Source organism: Ischnura elegans, chromosome 8 (genome assembly GCF_921293095.1).
Source record: "Ischnura elegans chromosome 8, ioIscEleg1.1, whole genome shotgun sequence".
NCBI classification, from domain to species: domain Eukaryota; kingdom Metazoa; phylum Arthropoda; class Insecta; order Odonata; family Coenagrionidae; genus Ischnura; species Ischnura elegans.
In genome coordinates this window covers 47599640-47618680 of record NC_060253.1, presented here as the reverse complement: position 1 = coordinate 47618680, position 19041 = coordinate 47599640, and the positions used below count along the sequence as shown (strand labels likewise).

The 19041-nt window shown below is 41.2% G+C and overlaps 1 protein-coding gene across 3 annotated transcripts in view; it reads left to right on the top strand.

Annotated features, from left to right (window-relative positions):
* LOC124163835 (chitooligosaccharidolytic beta-N-acetylglucosaminidase-like) overlaps window positions 1-11822 on the top strand; it is a 47527-nt gene extending 35705 nt beyond the window's left edge. For all 3 annotated transcript variants that reach the window (XM_046540938.1, XM_046540939.1, XM_046540940.1), the window contains 3 exons: window positions 255-1140; window positions 6318-6648; window positions 11405-11822. In XM_046540938.1, coding sequence (XP_046396894.1) covers window positions 255-1140; window positions 6318-6629 — 1198 coding nt within the window. In that variant the 3' untranslated portion in view covers window positions 6630-6648; window positions 11405-11822. The remainder of the gene's footprint in view (window positions 1-254; window positions 1141-6317; window positions 6649-11404) is intronic.
* Window positions 11823-19041: the final 7219 nt, after the last annotated feature.

The window sequence follows — 19041 nt, the reverse complement described above, 5'->3', positions numbered from 1 at the left end:
CTTCCTTTTCCGTTCATGACACTAACTTGTTGGTCCACGATTGTCTTCATATAAAGTCACTCACTCTTCCTATGAGTCACCTCAAAGTTGATTTTCACATGTGACCGTAGAGCTAACCCGGACCATACCACTGACAGGAGAGCTGCGTCAAACCAGTTTTAGGACTGTGGACCAGTGATGATAATGATGACGAGCAAGCACAGATAAATCCCAAGCAGCTTCTTTTGCTACCAAGGGTCTTTGCACTGTTACAGAGGCCTCCTGGTGGATCCGGCCCGCAACTTCCTGCCCCTGCCCGCTCTCTACCGCCAGTTGGACGCCATGGCCGCCTGCAAGTTGAACGTGCTCCACCTCCATCTCACCGACTCGCAGAGCTTCGCGTACGCCTCCAAGCGGGTTCCCATCCTATCCAAGTGGGGCGCACAGCAGCCGGGACTCGCCTACACGGCCGAAGACGTGGCTGCCCTCGCCCGATACGCCCTGCGTCGCGGCATCCGCCTTCTCCCTGAGCTGGACGCGCCGGCTCACGCCGCCGCCGGCTGGGGCGCGGCCTCGGACCAGCTCGGCCTCGGGCCCTTGGCCGTCTGCGTCCGCCGACAGCCGTGGCGCGCCTTCTGCATTGAGCCGCCCTGTGGTCAGCTCAACCCCGCCAACCCGAACCTCTACCCGATCCTGGGGGAGCTATTTACGGACATGAACGAGGACTTCGGGGCTCGAGAGAGGACTGCGACTGGGGAGTTGGGTTCCCTGGTGCACATGGGGGGCGACGAGGTTCACTTCGGCTGCTGGAACGCTTCAGACGAGGTGGTGTCGTGGATGGAGTCGAGGGGATACCCTCGCACCAAGGAGGGCTTCGTGCGCGCTTGGGCCGAGTTCCAGGATCGGGCCCTGTCATTTGGGCCTTCCACAGCCATCCTGTGGACGAGCGATCTGACCGGCTCGGGGGCCGTGGAAGAGTACTTGGACAAGGGGCGTTACGTGATCCAGGCGTGGATGCCAGCCGGGGATCCGATGCCCACCGATCTACTGGCCAAGGGATACCGGGTGATCTTCTCCACCAAAGATGCCTGGTACCTGGACCATGGGTACGGCAACTGGAAGGGGTCCTCCACGTCCGGATATCCTTTCCATCCGTGGCAGGTAGGCTGGGCATTTGTGGAAAGGGAAGTGCAGATGTCCTGAGGTGACCTTAGGAGTGCGTTGCCCGTATTTGGAATTCTCATGGCTAATATGTGAGCACGTAGAGCTAAGTGGTAATTAAAATGGGTTAAACAGAGTGTCGACAAGTGAGGTATGAGCACCACTTACAATCTGAAACATCATTATTTAACACTTTCAATGCTGACCAGGTAAAACTCAAAATCGACCCCCGGTGCGGCTGTCGTTTTTTAATGCAAAACGCATGCATGGGTGCCAAAAGAGCTGGGAAAAATAATGAAAAAATTTTCTTGGCCCTAATTTGTTAGCTATGAGTTTTTTTATTTATGACGTGATATCACGTCACCCGCACAGCGGGATATTAACGCAATGCGGGTTGCATACTGTCGGATTTTTCCCCGCACCACCGTTTTCTTTCAATTTTTTTTCTGCGCTATGTATCCAAAAAAATACGAGGAAAATGAATTTGTTATGCTCTACTGGTATCGCCATTGGTATTTTGCCACTGCCATAGGGAAATTTTTGGCTTAGACGGATGTAATGCAAGTTATAAGTACAAGGAATCGCCGTGAACAGCTGTTTGATTGTGATGGTAATTCTGCACAAGATATTTCGGCGTATTCCTTGTACTAGTAATCCTGAGTATCGGGGTAGGGTTCGATAATATTGAATAATTTCTACATTTTCTTCTGAAGCCACTATTCTCGTCACAAATTCCTTCACTCGTTTCATGTTTTCAGCTCCAATTCCTTTCTTCCCATACGACCACCCGTAAGCATCAGATATTTAACAAAAATGGTTTTCACATACCATTATGTATTCCCTTCACTGCACGTGCTTGAGATGAGTGGCACTCTGCTTTCGAGATTATTTTCCGACGGTGTATTAGGGTGTTTCTTGACGTGCACCACTCCTGCCGGCTGTTCTAAGGTTGGAGGGGGTACGGAGATGAAGCGAGGGGTGATAGTAAGATTTAGTCGGTCCACTTGTGAGAACTAGGAATAACCTTCTTGGAAGTGCTATCGGCACATCAAAAAGATGGGGAAGGTATGGGGAAATATTTTGCTGATGCGTGTCCTTTTAGGGTTATTGGAGTATAGGCTCCGTTGCCGAAATAAAAATGGATGTGGAAACAAAAATAATCAACCTATATTTTCCTCATTACTATCTTCTGAACTCAAGCCAATAACATATTTTTCAATATGATGTTACCGAGTTAGAAATTAATGCATAAAAACTGGAACTAATAGTATTTGCAAGCAAACATCTTACAAGTAATCTTCATTTAGGCCACGTATCGCGGTTCTTACTATGAATATTCTGCGAAAATCTGAAAATGATGTAAATTTTTACCGCAATAATATTTTTTCATTTGGTGCATAATAATATCAATTCGAGTAAACCATTCAATAATACGTATTGCTAGGAATAGATTTGCAGCATCTATGCCCCTTATTACTTACCCGATTACCGAAAGCAACGATACGTTTTCTTTCTAATTACACGAGGGAAAGAGTAATTCCATCGCGCTAGGAAATCTCTAGTTACTTCTTATTTATGTAAGATCCCTAGACTATTGAAAAAAGGAGCACATAACATGAAAAAAAATATTTTATTTACCCAAAACAAATTCAATACAATCGAAATGATGACCATTTTTAAATTATATATTATATACCACTACGTACAGTCATGTATGTTTTACCTGTGTAGGAAATACCTCTCTCACAAATTTTATAACAATATAACAACCTACAATACTATTGCAATATAACAAAGCAACTAAACAAGGCAACCTATAATACTATTGCAATATATGATACAAAAATATATAATACTATTTATGCCTTCTTATGAAAGAAAGAAAAAAGCTCGGGACAGAGTAGAGGAGACCTAGCAGCCAATGTAGATATCTGCAGTCTCTTTCCTACGCCCAAGAGTGCTTGCACCGCAATAGTGCAATACTTGCACCATCGATTTTTCTTTCTGCCACCTTCCTCTTGGATGAGTTCAGGGAAGTGAGATTGATATATTGATGGTAAAAGTGGCTTGGGATAAGGAATGTGGGATGGAAGAATAAAGGACCTAATGACAGAAAGACGGAATTTATAAGGGAAATCTTTCCGGCGGGTTCACGATAAATGAAAAAGCGTGCATAGCTTTCGGGAAGGAATTATTAGGGAATCAATGGAGGAGTGAAATGAATCTAAAAGGAACGGATTTTTTTAGAGGAAATACTCAAGGCTCTGCATCGTTTGGGCCGGTATTCGCTGAAAAATGTAGGGCTTGAAGAATGCTAAAGAATCCATCACGACTCATGTATATCCGAAAGCAAAGCAGGTCAAACAAGATAGCAATGCTCCATAAGTCGGATATATTGGTAATAGGAATACTTACCTTGTGAAATATTAGGCCTATGAAGGTAAAACTCTTCATAGGTCAATTGTTTCCAATTCCTAACCTATTCTTTCGAAGATTATGAGAAAGTATGTCTGTATACGAAAGAGGGTGTCTGGGAAAAGGAGACGCAAAAAACACTTGGGTCCTTGGAAGGGGGTGGAATGGTGAGAGCTGGGTTTTCTATGAAAGTGATATTTTGAGGGGTCACTGAACTAAGGGTCCACCGCAAAGGACGGACGGTATTGTTATAGGGTTCAGGAAAGAATAGGACAAAGGGAATGGGCCAGTGATTGACACAAAGGGATCTGGCGTAGAAGGAGGCAACGCAGTACCTGACTGTGAGGGTTCAACCTCCTCCCCACCCTCCTCCTCTCTAATTTCTAGCTCGGAGTCTTCAGAGAATGCCTGATCCCGCTCTCTTCCAGGAGCTCCCCCTTCTTCGTGTACATTCTTCTAGAGAAGGCAGAGAGCTAAGAAGGAAATGTTTGTGCCCTTGCGGAGGTTTCCTCCCTCGACGTCGATGGCTGCAGGTCCTGATGGAAGGTCGAAGACTACTGATCATCTACAAAAGCTGATGAATAGAGAATTTCACCTCTTTCAGGCGGCATCGACTACCGGCCAGCATGAAACATTTTCCGTTTTACTTCTCCCTTCCGTACCATCTGCAATAAATACATTGTATTTTTTTAAATTCCGATAAATAACAGGATCAAAGTAAACACTCTCGGTGAAATAGGCCAAAGCTGAAATGCTACAAACAGCTTTACTAATGTAAAACTATGTTTAGGAACTAAATATTCACAATGGCGAGACAAAGAATTGAAAGCACCCATAAGCCATTGATTTCATGGTTATCGAGAAAATAAAAGCATTTTTATAAAGTAACTCCTAAGCACTTTTTCGCCAATCCATGGGATAATGTGCAAACAGTTATTTGCAATTGTAATAAGAATGTTTATAAGTGCATAATATACATATATCAACAATAAATATTATAAATAACTTACACTTTTTCCGTAAATAACTTCCTTCACTCTCGTAATATTGCCGCTTGTCGATCCCCTCACTGCTCAGGAGTTACACTGACAAACAAAGAAAGGGTGCAAAAGTTAGAGATATGTTACGTTGCATAAAAAAATGTAATGGCATTTTCAAATTTACATTAAAGTTTAACTAATCACAGTACTGCATGTATTAATTGAATAAAACTTATTAACATCAGACAATAAAGGTTCGAAAAATGAAAGGCTCGCAAGAAGAAAAAAGGAAGGATGGAAAAAATCTATATTCTCGCTAAGCATTATTAAAACAATAAAAAATTAATAAACACACATAAGTAAGTTCCAGTTAGTAAATACTTTTGATTTGTAAAATAAAACTCAAATAAAATTTGTCATACTCACGCATTAATAGAAATAAATAAAAATAATAGCATAAAATACAGGGGAGAAAATGAATGGAAATTGGCTTACCTTAAGATAAAAGAAAAAATTATATCCCAATCCTCCCAGGAAAGGTTGCTTGAAACGGCGTCCACAAATGCACTCCTAGATCCCTGCTGAACAACTTAGGGGGGTAAAATGTCATAAAAGAACTGAACCGAGCTCTTACGGAGGGCCGGAACACTCGGGGTACACATGACGTGATATCACGTCATCAGCACCAGGGGATAGCTTACCATGACGTGATATCACGTCATGCCGCACTCAAGGTGTTAAATTATACACAAAACACAAAAAAAAAACAAAATGCGTAGTCAATGAAAACTAACTTTTACTGGAATTCATGAGAGAAGATAGATTTAAAATGAAACGGAAACGATATGAAACGGTTGAGGATAAGATAAATATCAACACCCATGACACTTCGTACTAGTAAACCGATGATACACTCCGTTAGTATCAAGTCTCTACAACACGTGTTCGCTACTTTTCTTCAGGAGATGCTGCACAGCAAGAGAGCAGTCACACTCATAACAGTGGGATAAAATTTCCTACGCAGCGCAGAGGGCGCGTGCTATGAAGACCATAAAACTATGCCTAAGGTCGATGTGATAACTTTCCTAGGGTTAGAACTTTTGTCACAAGAAAGGTGGGAGTAAATCTAAATCCTGACTCCGAATGCGAATCGCAAATTGTATCTTGAGTGACGATCGTAGCCGTGTTATACATTTTCATACATTAATCATACCAGCTTCATAAATATAAAAATATTTGAATGCTTGAGCACACAATTTTTATCGATCAATAAAAACAGTATCAATTGAAATTATAATTAAGCAGTAGATAAAGCGTGCTGATAATGACGTTGGCGCAGGCAACGCACCTTTAACTCTGAAACTAATTAACTAGCTCTACAGCCGTGTGTGCTAATCTAACTTCATTGTGGACCAATAAAAAACCACCGATTATTATAGGTACAAAAATCTTGAGCAATGCGCTTAAATAGGTAGAATTTTATGTCTTCAAAGATTTTCAAGAGTCTACGAACACCCAAAATATAAAGCTGTCGGTGAGCGATTATCATGTCAAGTGAAAAATCCCTCGCCATGATTTATGTTATTCTCAGTCTTTTGCCTGACAATGTCTATTTTTATTTGCTCATCCTATGACAGTACCACCTGATTCCATTATCTCATTGTCCAATTTATTATTCATTAATAACTTTTTGTGAACCAAGTTTCAGCTGAGTTACACTTTGTTTTCACGGAGCAAGGAATTTCATCAGGACATTATATGGTAAACTGTAATGTTTTGCAGGTGGGTTACGACAATGCTCTGCCCCAACGTCGTTGGCGCAGCGGGGGCGAGGTCCTCGGGGGCGAAGTGGCCATTTGGGGCGAGATGGTGGACGAAAGCTCCCTCGACGCTAAGACGTGGCCCCGTGCGGCCGCAGCGGCCGAACGACTCTGGAGCAACCCGATGACTGGGGCGAGGGGCGGCGCCAAGGGATCGTGGATCAAGGCCAGGCGCCGCATGATGACGCATCGCGAGCGGTTGGTTGGGAGGGGCGTGGGGGCGGACGCTCTACAACCCAAGTGGTGCTTCTTCAACGAAGGGGAGTGCGACTGATCGGAAACACTCTTTCAACGTATGAAAATTTTAAGTTTTCCTTTTCATTTTCGACTCCTTTCTTTGTAACATCGAACTCCTTCTATTGTAACTTCGACAATCGGAGCCGAAGTGACGTCTCATTCGAAGAGGTTCCCGATTGTTGCGACCACGTAAGCAATTCATTCCGAACTTCAAATCGAACTTCGGCATGCGAATTTGAAGGGGTTTGAGGCTTCGAATTCTCAGTGCCGAATTTGGATTCTCGATTCAAGGTTTGGCGAGAATTCTTATATCGTAATTTTTGTGTCCTCTGCTGTTAACCACGATGCTTAAATGATGTTACTATTTAGTTTAATTAATTTTAAGAATGGCACAATAACAAAATCCGTTCACAGGCTTCGAATTGTAGATTTTTGAATCAATTCCCGGTTGTGGGTTTTGGCCAAGATGATGACTTCGTGTATCGTATTATGTTGATAATAGTTACGTTGAGGTATGAGTAAGAAATTGAATGTATCTTAGATCCTGAAGTTTCCTTTGAGGTCATGAAATAGTCAAGTTTTCAAATTAAAATTCCCAAGTTATCTTAATGTACAAATTTACTTCATGCGAGTCGGTATGCAACTAATCAATTCGCGTTGTTTGGGCCGACATATTCACCATTAATATGGAATTTTTAAGCTGCATCGGTAAGTAATCATCGTCATTACTAACATTTCCATGATGCTATAGCCAATCGTTTATTTCAAAAAACCTCCAATATGGACAATCAACGAACATTGATAAAGCTAGGTTGGATTATTAATTTGTTTTTATTAGCCTTTTAATTAATTAGCATTTTCAATGAATTCGTTAATTTATTTCCTAAATATTTCAATTTTGGATGTTGCAAAAGTGATACTTCATGAACTTTCATATTTGAGGCTAATATAACGTAATGGGAGCTACAATTCGAATGGTGAAAAGGATTTGTGGTAATTGCCATTTAGAATAATTATGATATTTTATTCTCCATGTTATTTCTGTTAACATAAAAATATTATCATTGATTGATCTGTGATGCATAACGAAACTCGAACTAAAGCTATGGATTAGATATGGGGACTCAACTTTTTGAGAAGAAGGCAAAGGGGGAGAGAGTGCAAAAATATTGCATACAATCGCGCTAGGTTGCGTGGAATCAGGGATTTCTCAGACCTTTTTGCCGTGGACGAGCTTTTCTTCAAGGGGCTCTACCGCCTGACAAAAGATATGGTGCGTGGACGTATGGCAGAATTGTGACCACACATGGCAGTAGCACGGAGGAGCACGGCCATACCCATTGAGTTAAAAGTAAGCTTAAATAAATTAAGGCTAAGAAAATTATCTCTGCATGTGACTCATATGTTACTGACTTATTCAAATTACTTACGTAGGTGCTCTATGCACTTCACTTTTATGGCCAGGGGAGCTACCAAAAAAGTACCGGAACCGATAGTAATCTCTGACTCTGCCGAAGTAACGTGTCCAATTCCATTAAGGAATTAACAGAAGCTCTCAACTCAAACGAAATCCTTGCTAAATAGATCCACTATCATTGAGGAAAGAGGAAATGAGCAGGATCTCTCGCAAGCATGGAGACATTATATTTTTAATTCTTGATTTATTTATCATTAACATTACCAAGTTATTAATTCATTTAATAAATTAAAATATACATTTACTTTATTTAAAAAACAATTTGGTTCACATGAAAAACTATAATTAAAAATATTAAAGTTAATGCCTTCTCAGGTACTCGATCAATCTATGAAAGAGATAAATCGAGAATTAATAATAAAATATACTTTCTCTTCACCCAGGAATTACCTTGCCACACAAATAACTGGCACCATAGGCTATGTTGATGGAACTTATGTAGTCATCAAAGCACCAAAAGAGCAGGAAAACTTATTTTTAAATAGAAAATCATATCATTCCATCAATGCTATGATAGTAAGTGGAAAAATATTGAAATACTATTTTTCAAATGAACCCAATGGGGAACTTGCATGATTTTTTTTATTACATAGGCGGACAGAAAATTATTTTCTGAATACAACAAAGAAAACCGCATGTAAATCTGAGTTTTCCTTCGCGAGTTATTTAATGATAGGTAAATATAACGAATTTTAAAGCGCGGGAAAAACTCCCTCACCCCCCAAGCCACTGCCGACGAAGCCTCGATGACGTCAAAGGTGCCTAAACATCACGCGAAGCTATTGTTGTGATTGTTTGTAATAGTTGCCAGCAGTTGTGAGAGCTTCGTTTGTTAGACGTGTTGATTATTTTATATTTAAAGATAAATGTCCGACGAAAGAGGCTTGGAAGCCCTCATATTTTGCATTATTTATAATATTAATATCTGAGTAAGGGCATAAAATATAAAACTGGAGCAGTTAAACCAAAAATTTGATAATACCTAAATAACATCGTTGTAGGAGTCTGAGCCACGGCCATTGGAAGGGGGATACGTCAATTGTAAGTTGATGTTATCGACGGCATATCATTCATTTAAGTATGTAATTAGAACGATTTTGATGTTTACTAATGTCCGCTTAGCTTTTATATACAATGACTTCATCCGTTTATTCGTAGGTACCGGAGAATTCGTCGTTTAGGACTGTCTGTGCTTGTATTAAGGGGTGAATTCCAGTCAATGCAACTTTTGCTCGCTGATTGGAGACATCTAGGAACATTTTGGTGCCAAAATAGTGTTATTTTCAACGTGACATCTCCCGTTAAGCTACTGCTAATAATCACAGTGCCAGTGGTTGTAATGCACAAAGTTTGACAAGGTTGAAAAATATCGGCCAAGAGTTATCAGTGTTCCATCGTGATTGAATTGTAAAAAGCGCTATTACGCTATCGATAAATGTCTAACAGTAGTGTAAAAATTGTCAGTGGCGTGCTAATCTCCGTTGTTCACCGTAGATATGACATTTCACGATCACGCTATTGAAATAAAAACTGGGTGTGAAGTTTGTTATTCCATTATTTCAACGAATAGTAGTGAGAAATGTCACTTGTGTGGGCTAATTTAATGGTTTAAATCAGTGAATAAATAGTTCTATTCATCATAACGAGTTCTGTTATTGTAAGTTGTACGTGATGAATATAAGAATGTGATAGTGACATCCAGTTTTTGATAAGAGTATTTGCCTATTTCCCACTATATTTTTATGGTATATGCTAGTATATTGTTTATGGATTTACCTATATCATTGAAATAGGTTGTAGCTTGTGTGTGTGTTGGCAGCGGAACCGATTCGCGATCTCACATGTGGATTGTGTGCAGACTGTTTTGCTGTGAATTCGTACCGTAGGACGGATAGGACTACCTTCTCCGTTAATCCGGCGTTGCCAAATTCAACAGCACAGCTTACTCTAATGTCAACAGCACAGCTTACGATCGTTATCCTCCAGTATTACAAGTTTCTTTTACAACTCGATTTGCCGCCGACGTATAGCAATAATTTGTCTTAACAAATTCCATGAGGGTCGTAGCATCAATTTTTGGTGTCCTAAAAAAAGGCTGGTGTCCTAACACCCCATGCCACACGCCTTTTAGGCGGCTTGCGGGGTATTATGTTGACGTAGATGAATTTCAGGTGTACTATTCGAACGAGTGGCAACGTTGTCATCCATTTTTCTGATAACCAAAACACACGAAGTGAAACGCTTGTACTTCATCATCCCGATGCCGCATTATTAATATCCCAAGTAATAATCTAGGCACAATAGCAATAGGAAAACTTGCCCAAGAATAACAGAACAAAATAAAGTGACGATTAGCGGCTAAATACTCCCTCAAAACAAATTTTACTCCAAGCGCTCAGCGTATTTCCCTACTCCCCACGGTTGTTTAGGCACCTATGACGTCACGCCTGGCCTCGGCAACGCTCGGGTGTCTTCGCGCAGTGGTCGGCTCAGAGAAATTTTTCTCGATTTTAAATGCAATTTTTTTATTTCTTTTGATGTTGAATGGAGAAACTGAAGGTATTTTTGCGACCTAATGTATCCATTTGACTTATTCAAAATAGTTTTTAGGGCAATCTACGACCCATGCAAGTTCCTCATTCAAAAAAAGTAACAAGCAAATACGCAATGACATCAAATTTACACCGATTTTGCAAATTTTAAAAACAGCTCTGACGAATTTCCAATATTCTTTCAAGAAAACAAATAATAGACTTTAAGAAAATCTTTGGGACTATGCAATTCCTCAAAAATCTGCGTATAGTACCTCTAAATGTGCCCTAAACCCATCCCCTATTCCTTTCCCTTCCTAACCCCCGCAATGTCTTGACAGAAATCTTCACTCCATCAGCTCACCATAGTATATGAAACCAACCCCGTTCCTGATTCGCCGAGAAGACAGCCCATTGGCTGGGAACTTGGACGACAGCTATAAAAGAAAACTCCGCTTGGAATTATTTTTGAGAAGTTATTTGGTAGTTCCATTTCAATTCATGCAGGCCTCAAGACCGTATAAAAGATAGTCAAAGTTCTAAAAATATTGTGATTTTGAAGCAATTATGTTATTCATATTACTTAACTTGCCCGTTCACCTTAAAAGCTATTTTCCGAATAAATAAATGAAAACAATGAGAAGTCACTTTAATATTGTATAAAACGAAGATGGTGATACGGTTTTAGTTGTCCAATCAAGCACTTTCTGCACGAATATGAATTCCAGAAGGTCCTTGATTCCAAAATAGAATTCAACTAAATTATGTATTATCCGTATCAAGCTCTCTTTTCTTTCATTGTAGGCAGATGGACTGAGAGGCGCAGTGGAGTACAAACAACACTCGAAGAGAGTGAAGCTGGACGTATTACGAATGCCATCGCAGAGGGTTACGTTCAAGCTTCACAAACTGCGGTGCCTTTAATTTTCAAGACAGTTTTCCTTTTCCTGCCAAGTATGGAATGGGAAGTGCCAAGTGATATCTGCCACCAGTGGAGTGATATAAGTGGTCAAACCTTTCACTATGAGCACACACTACGAGCAAAAGAAATACAACTGCGACGCGTGTCAAACAGTGCAATTGTGACTGCCTCGTACCTTTAATCCCTTTTGTATATTACCACAAAAATAAGAAAAAACTGTGCCCCTATTCGGGACAATGCAATATCCTGATATATTTATACCAGTTGTTTTAATATACCATTAAAAATAGTGTTCACAAACATTGTCTACAGGATATATATGCACGGATTGCTCCAGAGGGCTTCAACACTCAACAGCCGGCGACAAACAACGGTGACGGAGAAGTATTAAATCTGACGATTCTAGCAATCTGGGAGTGGATATTGGTATGATAACATACAATTTTCCAAAAAATAATAACTTTTAATTGTAACTACGTAATCGTTCCTATAATAGGGAAAGAGAAAGCACTTTAAAGATTTGTGACTATTCCATCAACTTTTAAATACTACTATGAAAACAAGCACTAGGCAACTATTTATTGATTAAATCTTTGACGGTCTAAAGTGATAAATACACTTACGGGCATCTGCCGCGTGATCCAGCACGAGATTTGACCCGACGATCCAAGATCCCCTTCTGGCTACTTGGGAAATGACAATACTTGGCGATGTTGGCATTTATTTATATTGAGTGGGAGAGGCAGAAGGGGATTGGGAGTTATAACTGAAAGAAAGATATTGAGAAATGTTTCAGACTTCTGGGTTCCATAGAATTATGTGCTTTACTTCCATTTACTCGAGCTCCTGTGCTTCCCCTAAGTCACTGAAATCTCCTAATATAGCACGAGGTTTAGGAAGATGACAGGCAGGTCGATTCTGAAGATATCATACAGCCGTCACAAACGGATTTCGTCAATTTATTGACGGCTACGGCGCTGGAGCGATTTTGAAACTTTTTAGTGACGTCACTCTGACTACCTCATAGGTGGAAGTAAAGGGGACTCCATTATAGAGGCTCATGTTGGGCGAAGGCTATACCTTTTACCTAATGACGCTTGGCGGGCATTTTATTCTATCGCCAACATTGACCGCATAGCGGCGCCACAAGACAAATCGATCCACCTTAGTTGATCTCCACCTCAGATCACCATAAAGCGTAGTTGAGGTGGTTTCGCGTGCTCCGTCTTTAATCGGTTTTTGCAGTACTTTTCGTAGTGAGTGTCGTACATTCAGTTTTATTCGGCTTTCACAATGGGGCCTAACAGTCCTTGCTGTGTACCTGGGTGCAAAGGAGGCTACGCGGTAGGCAAAAGAGACGTAATAAGGAGCTGGGCATGCGCAACGAAAACCCTTCCAAGCAAAGGTAAGTAATTCACCTATTTTAGGTAGATTTTGGCAATTATTTAAAATTGAATCAATTACTAATTACCGGACTCGAGATAAACTCCCCGAGTCCAATAAGTAATTGTACCGCGTAGCTTTTGGCAGAAATGCAATGCAACGATTTGTCTTGGTCGCAATGCCGATATGATTGCAAAATTCCTTTAAAAATGTACATTCAACGACTAAGCGAACGTAAAGAAATTCGTGTTATCTCTAAAATAAAAAGCTGTGATCATAGTGTTAAAAAGCCTATTATGAGGAATTGTCATGTTAAAACCCACGTGGTCTCGATTCTGCCATTCGTACTATGCAAATGGCGTCGTTGGTCGTGCTACGTTGTAGCAGGGTTATAAGCAATTTGCACGTGACCTTCGGAGTTATGCATTTCTATTATATAATCGGAGCTGCAAATGGATTTTTCTTCAGAATGTTGCCCAAATGCAGAAATGGCGCCGGGTGATTCCACGTTTGGACACGGAGTTCTCTGAACGAGATGTTGTATAGGAGGATCGCTTTCCTGAGGGTTCAATTGCGCGGGACACCGAAATAAACTTGAAGACGGTTCCATCGTTACGTAGCCGAGGGGGATACCTGAACTTAAGCCAGACGATATTCCCTAATTGCCCGAAGTACTTGACTAGAAGGTCACCGTTCGGAAGCCTCCGAAGGAAAGGCCATCTACCGCAGTGCTTCATCCAAGGGATACCTGCGGGAATGATGGTTCTGACGTGTGCGTAACCCTGTTTGATGGTGTGCCTTTGCTGGTTGAAGAAGCTGAAAAAAAGATACCATTAAATGTCTCATTGGGAGCGGTGCCTTTCGAAAATTGGCAGATTCACTTCTCGCCCTCTCCGAAACTGTGGATGGGATTAGGGGTATACCACTTCCTGGGCCAAACTGGGCGACTGCTGTTCTCAGCAACTGTGCCGTATTCCCAAATGCGTGTCAGTTAACGGATGGCGACGGACGAGTATTAGGAATTTATAATTTTGGTAATCTACGGCCTTCTATTCAGGCCTGAACTTTGTTTTACGATCCTAGGGCTGAGATGCAGAAATAACACGCCCTTTTTCCTTTCCTTGTACGGAAAACTTTCGCACTTGGTTAAAATTCATTTTTTTTCTCTCGCATTTGTCGAGCTTAATCAAAGATTTTTCTTGTCTTGAAAAATAAGAGAAAATTTTTGATTTAATTGCGGGGGCAATGTGGCGATAATGCTCGCCAGCATGTTTGTTTTTTTGTTATAAATTAATTTCATATCAAGATTTGTTTATTTTAAAATGACCATGAGTTTATTTTTCCCTAATGTCTGTTTCAATTGATGATTTATTTGTATTTTGTAATTTTTGATGTGTATGAGTGTGTGTTGTTGTTTTTAAAAGTGATTCAAAAAGTGTGCGATAAAAAAAAGAAGGAAGAAACGGTAATGAAGTATTTAGAAAAGCAGGTGGCGCTGATGTAATACACCACGTGTAGGTTTCCCTTCCCCCCTCCCTTGTCCCGAGAAGACGGGCAGGAGCGATCGAGAAGCGGTCGGAAGGAGTCAGGAAAAAGAGTCGGAAGAAGCAGGCGACAGCAGGCGAAGTATAGACGCCGAATGAGCTGTCATCGTGGAGGCGAGGCGAGACCGGAGCCAAGGACGAGCCGTGGCGATCTGCTCGCCAGTCAATGGCCAGATTATCCTTATTCCTCGAGAGCCTGATATCTGGGTTTACGCGAGAATTGCTGAAGGAAGGGCAGGCCAAGCCATCCACTGCCAGACAACCCATTTCCGGATCCTGGAAGTTGTCTGCTAGCCTGCGCCGCACCTTTCGACGAGGCCCACGAGCAACCCCCACGCTTTTGCCTGCATCATCAACTCCTAAATTAAGATAGGAGACGACACTCTCACTCAACGACCCCCCGATTTTCCCCTTCGTTTCCCATCAGCGCACACGTATTATTTTTCAAGAAGAAACACATAACTTTCGTAATGCCATGTCATTTTGTGAAAATAATTCTCAGGGTCACCTATATTTAAGTAATTTACGCGGAAGAGACTAAAAATTGCCAAAAAAGGTTAGTTGTGTTGTGGAATTGATTGAAAATTTAACTTTCATCATTTTTCTTTGACAAGTTGTTTTTTGTTGATTTCTTTACGTTCACATATTTCATTGATGCAGATATTTTCTCAATAGAGATAAGTCCCCTTACTAACCATTTCATGAATAAATCTTGCTTACTAAAGTATAAATGTGTTTTGGGATTTAAAATTCGAGAACGGAGGTTTCCTGGTTTCCTATCAACCGCTTCATTAGTTGTATGGACGCGCTTATTTTTACATCGTCCAGCCTTGAGGTATCGTGCTCTAGCTTCCGGCTGTCGCGTATTCGGCTCGCAACGCGCGGTTAGTTAGTTATTGTTATTTTTAGGGTGCGTCGACATCTTAGGTCATTTTGAACCGCATCATTCCATTCGTAAAAATTCATTTTGGGAGGATCACGTCATAAACCTGAACCTGAAGGAATCTGGATATTTACTTCCTCGGAATATAAAATAATAGGTGAGAAAGGTGAGTGCGTGAATACACATTGTGTAACGAGGTTAGATTTCATTCAGCAGACCAATAGTTTTCAGAAATTTTATTACCCGACTAAGACGTTCAGGGTCGTCACGAAGCATATCGTTTAGTCCTCCAACAAGGTTCATCCTATATCGCAATACCCGATATAGGTCACATTCCGTCAGGATATGTCTCACACTGATTATAGAGTCATATTCCTCACAATTAGGCGGGATTTTCTCTTCTGTGAATAGATAGGAGTGAGTCATGGCGCAGTGCCCTATCCTCAGTCGTGTGATGACTACCTCCTCTCTCCGAGTATTCCTGACCAAAGAGGCCCACTCTGACACGTCAGGTTTCACACTACGGAGTTTGTTTCCCGTTTGGGAACACCAGCGTTCTTTCCACTGATTTAGAACGATTCTCTTCCACGCTACCTGGAGATCACCTGCAGGTACTGGAAGTGTATTGCGTTCTATATCGGATAGAGCCTCCTTCGCCGCTCTGTCTGCCTTTTCGTTTCCGCGTATACCCATATGCCCTGGTATCCACATGAAACTGATTTTCACACCCCTCATTTGGAGAGAGTGGAGGGCAACATGAATTTCGTTTGCAATGGGATGCGACGGAGAGAATCGGAGTATGGTTTGCAGAGAGCTCATTGAGTCAGTCCAGATGACATAAGGTGTGTCATTTTGATGGATTCCCTGAAGGGCCATCCACAGAGCAATCAATTCAGCCGTGAAAATACCACACAGAGGGCTGAGCTTCCGCTTGATGACACCGTGGTGATTTGAGACCACGGCACATGCACACGCCGAATCAGTTTTCGACCCGTCCGTGTACACGGGAATTAACTCTTGGTTGAGGGCTAAGAATTCGTTGAAGAGCTGCTTGTATTCGGCGGCCGAAGTGGAACTCTTGAGACGTCTGTGGAGTTGCGTATCGCATAACGGTCTCGTCTTCTCCCATGGAGGTAGTCTAGAAGTAGTAGCGGGGAATAATACGGGAACGTTGAACGGACATTCGTCTAAAAAGTTTCTTAGCCGTACGCTTACTGGTGTGGTGGCTTTCCGTCGTCGGTTAAATATTTCTAAAAATCGTGGTTTGAAAATGACATTATGCGCTGGGTGATTTCTCGTCGCTAAAACCGTAAAATATTTAAAATCTTCAGACATCTCTCCCTCAAGTCTTTCGTGTGTTCACGCCAGTTTAGCCGTCGGTCAAATATCATCCCCAAGAAGCGATATGACTCAACGAAAGGGAGTACAGCATTGCCCAGGCGAAGGTTTGGTGGGAAATGAATCCCACGCATACGGTGGAAATGCAGGCACTTAGATTTCTCCGCAGAGAATCGAAATCCGTTTCGCTTGGACCACACGTTCAGCCTGTTGAGAGTAATTTGCAACTGCCGTCCTGCTGTTGCAACTCTAGACGAACGGCAAAAAATCGCCAAGTCGTCTACAAATAGAGATCCCATCACCGGTTCCTGAATACAGTCGACTACGTCGTCAATAGCAATGGCGAAGAGAGTCACGCTTAAAACTGAGCCCTGGGGTATGCCATTGTCAAGTGAATAAAATTGTGAGAGATGCCTTCCTGTTCGTACCTTAAAAACTCGGTCGGTTAAAACGTTTTGAATAAAAATCGGCAAGTTCCCCCTAAAACCCCACGCATGAAGCCTGTCTAAAATTCTCCTCCGCCAGACTCTGTCATACGCCTTTTCTAGGTCGAAAAAGACTGCTACGACATGCTGTCGAAGGAGGAAGGCTTCCTGAATAAAATTTTCTGCACGGACGAGGTGATCTAATGTGGATCGACCTCGGCGGAAGCCACATTGAATGTTTGAGAGAAGCTTTTGCTTTTCCAGCCACCACATGAGTCTCCGATTTATCATTCTCTCCATGACTTTACATAGGCAGCTTGTGAGGGAAATGGGTCTGTAATTATTCGGGTCAGCTTTTTCTTTTCCTTGTTTAGGGATAGGTACCACTATTGACTCCCGCCATGACGATGGAAAATCCCTATCAACCCAAAGTTGGTTTAAAGTGAGCAGAACTTCGTCCAATGCCTTTTCCGGAATATTACGGAGGAATGCATTATGTACCTCGTCCAACCCTGGCGAGGTGTTCCTGGTGTCTTCGATGGCGGAGGTGAGTTCCCACAGGGTGAACGGGTCGTTGTACGGAGCATCTGTATCTCCTACTAAGAAGGAAAGGCGAGAGGCTTCGTGTTGGCGTTTACGGTGGAGAAAGGAGCCGTGGAAGTTATCATCACTGCTTGTGTTGGCTAGGACCTGCCCAAAAGCTTCCGAAATGGTCGCAACGCGCGGCCTGAAGCCGAATGTAACAATACAGATTTTTCATTTTTCAGCTGATGTATGCTGAATAGGTGTACACATACGATAAAAAAACTTTTCCCCTTGTATTCCAACAAACGTTGTGTCATTTACACTTTAAAAAATCTTTATTTACGTCATCTTTCGTAAGAACCCATATTCCTTTTTGAACTACACCATCTGGCGCTCTGTTATGAGTGGTATCATAAGAGGTCAGGATGCCTGCCGTCGGAGCGAGTTTGACAACACCGTTCTCTCTCCATAGGGCCCGAGCTGTTAACTAAATGTGGAACGCACTCTATCCACTTTTCTACCAAGAGCAACTTACTAGTGTTTCTTGCTCTTCGGTTCTCGCGTTTAAGTTCGCTTGCAGATTTGTATTGACATAAATTTTAATGGTGACACTTAAACTGTGATGATACCCGTAATATTACGACTTAATTCGTGATAACTAAGTCACTAAGTAACAGTATCCATAACTTTAACGTAAATATTTATCATATGAGTTATAAAAGCAACAAATGGAAACAAGCTCAATTTTAATAATTAACAGAAAACGCGAATTAAAACTAAATATCAACAGCGGAATTATATGTACGTGGAGTCTTAGCTAGTATATATTACTTAAATTATCCATTAAGTTCATCGTTAAGTACTCATAAGAATTATAAGATAGAAGTAACAAAAGAGAGCAAAAATTTGTATCATGAAAACCTATAAACTTAAAACTATGAAAAAATGTAGAGAAGACGACCCAACTCAAAAATTGCGCTAATAAATATTACTAGAAGCAAATTCAATACCGATGAATGAAAAGTAATCGTCAGTTAATACAGACAAACATTTGATTTCCACCCCGAGAATCTACTTCCATTAAAATTATTGACATACGGCCCGAATTTTCAACATTATTTTAAGATATACCTCAGAAATGTAATTCATAAACCTCACACAAGCAAATGTATAGCTAACTGACATAACTACATTGGCAAAATTTAAATAAACTGTATAAACATTGATAAAATCAGGAATCCGCTTTTGATTTTATCATTTCCACGATAGAACAAAAACATCAATAACAAGTGCGTTTTGTCAAAGAAATGGAGGACTGATTACTGCTTGGAATGTACCTAAATTTAACTACAGCTATTTATGCTTACGTTTTAAACCTTAGGTACCCTAGAAGTTACGGCAGTTAAATAATGAATCATGAA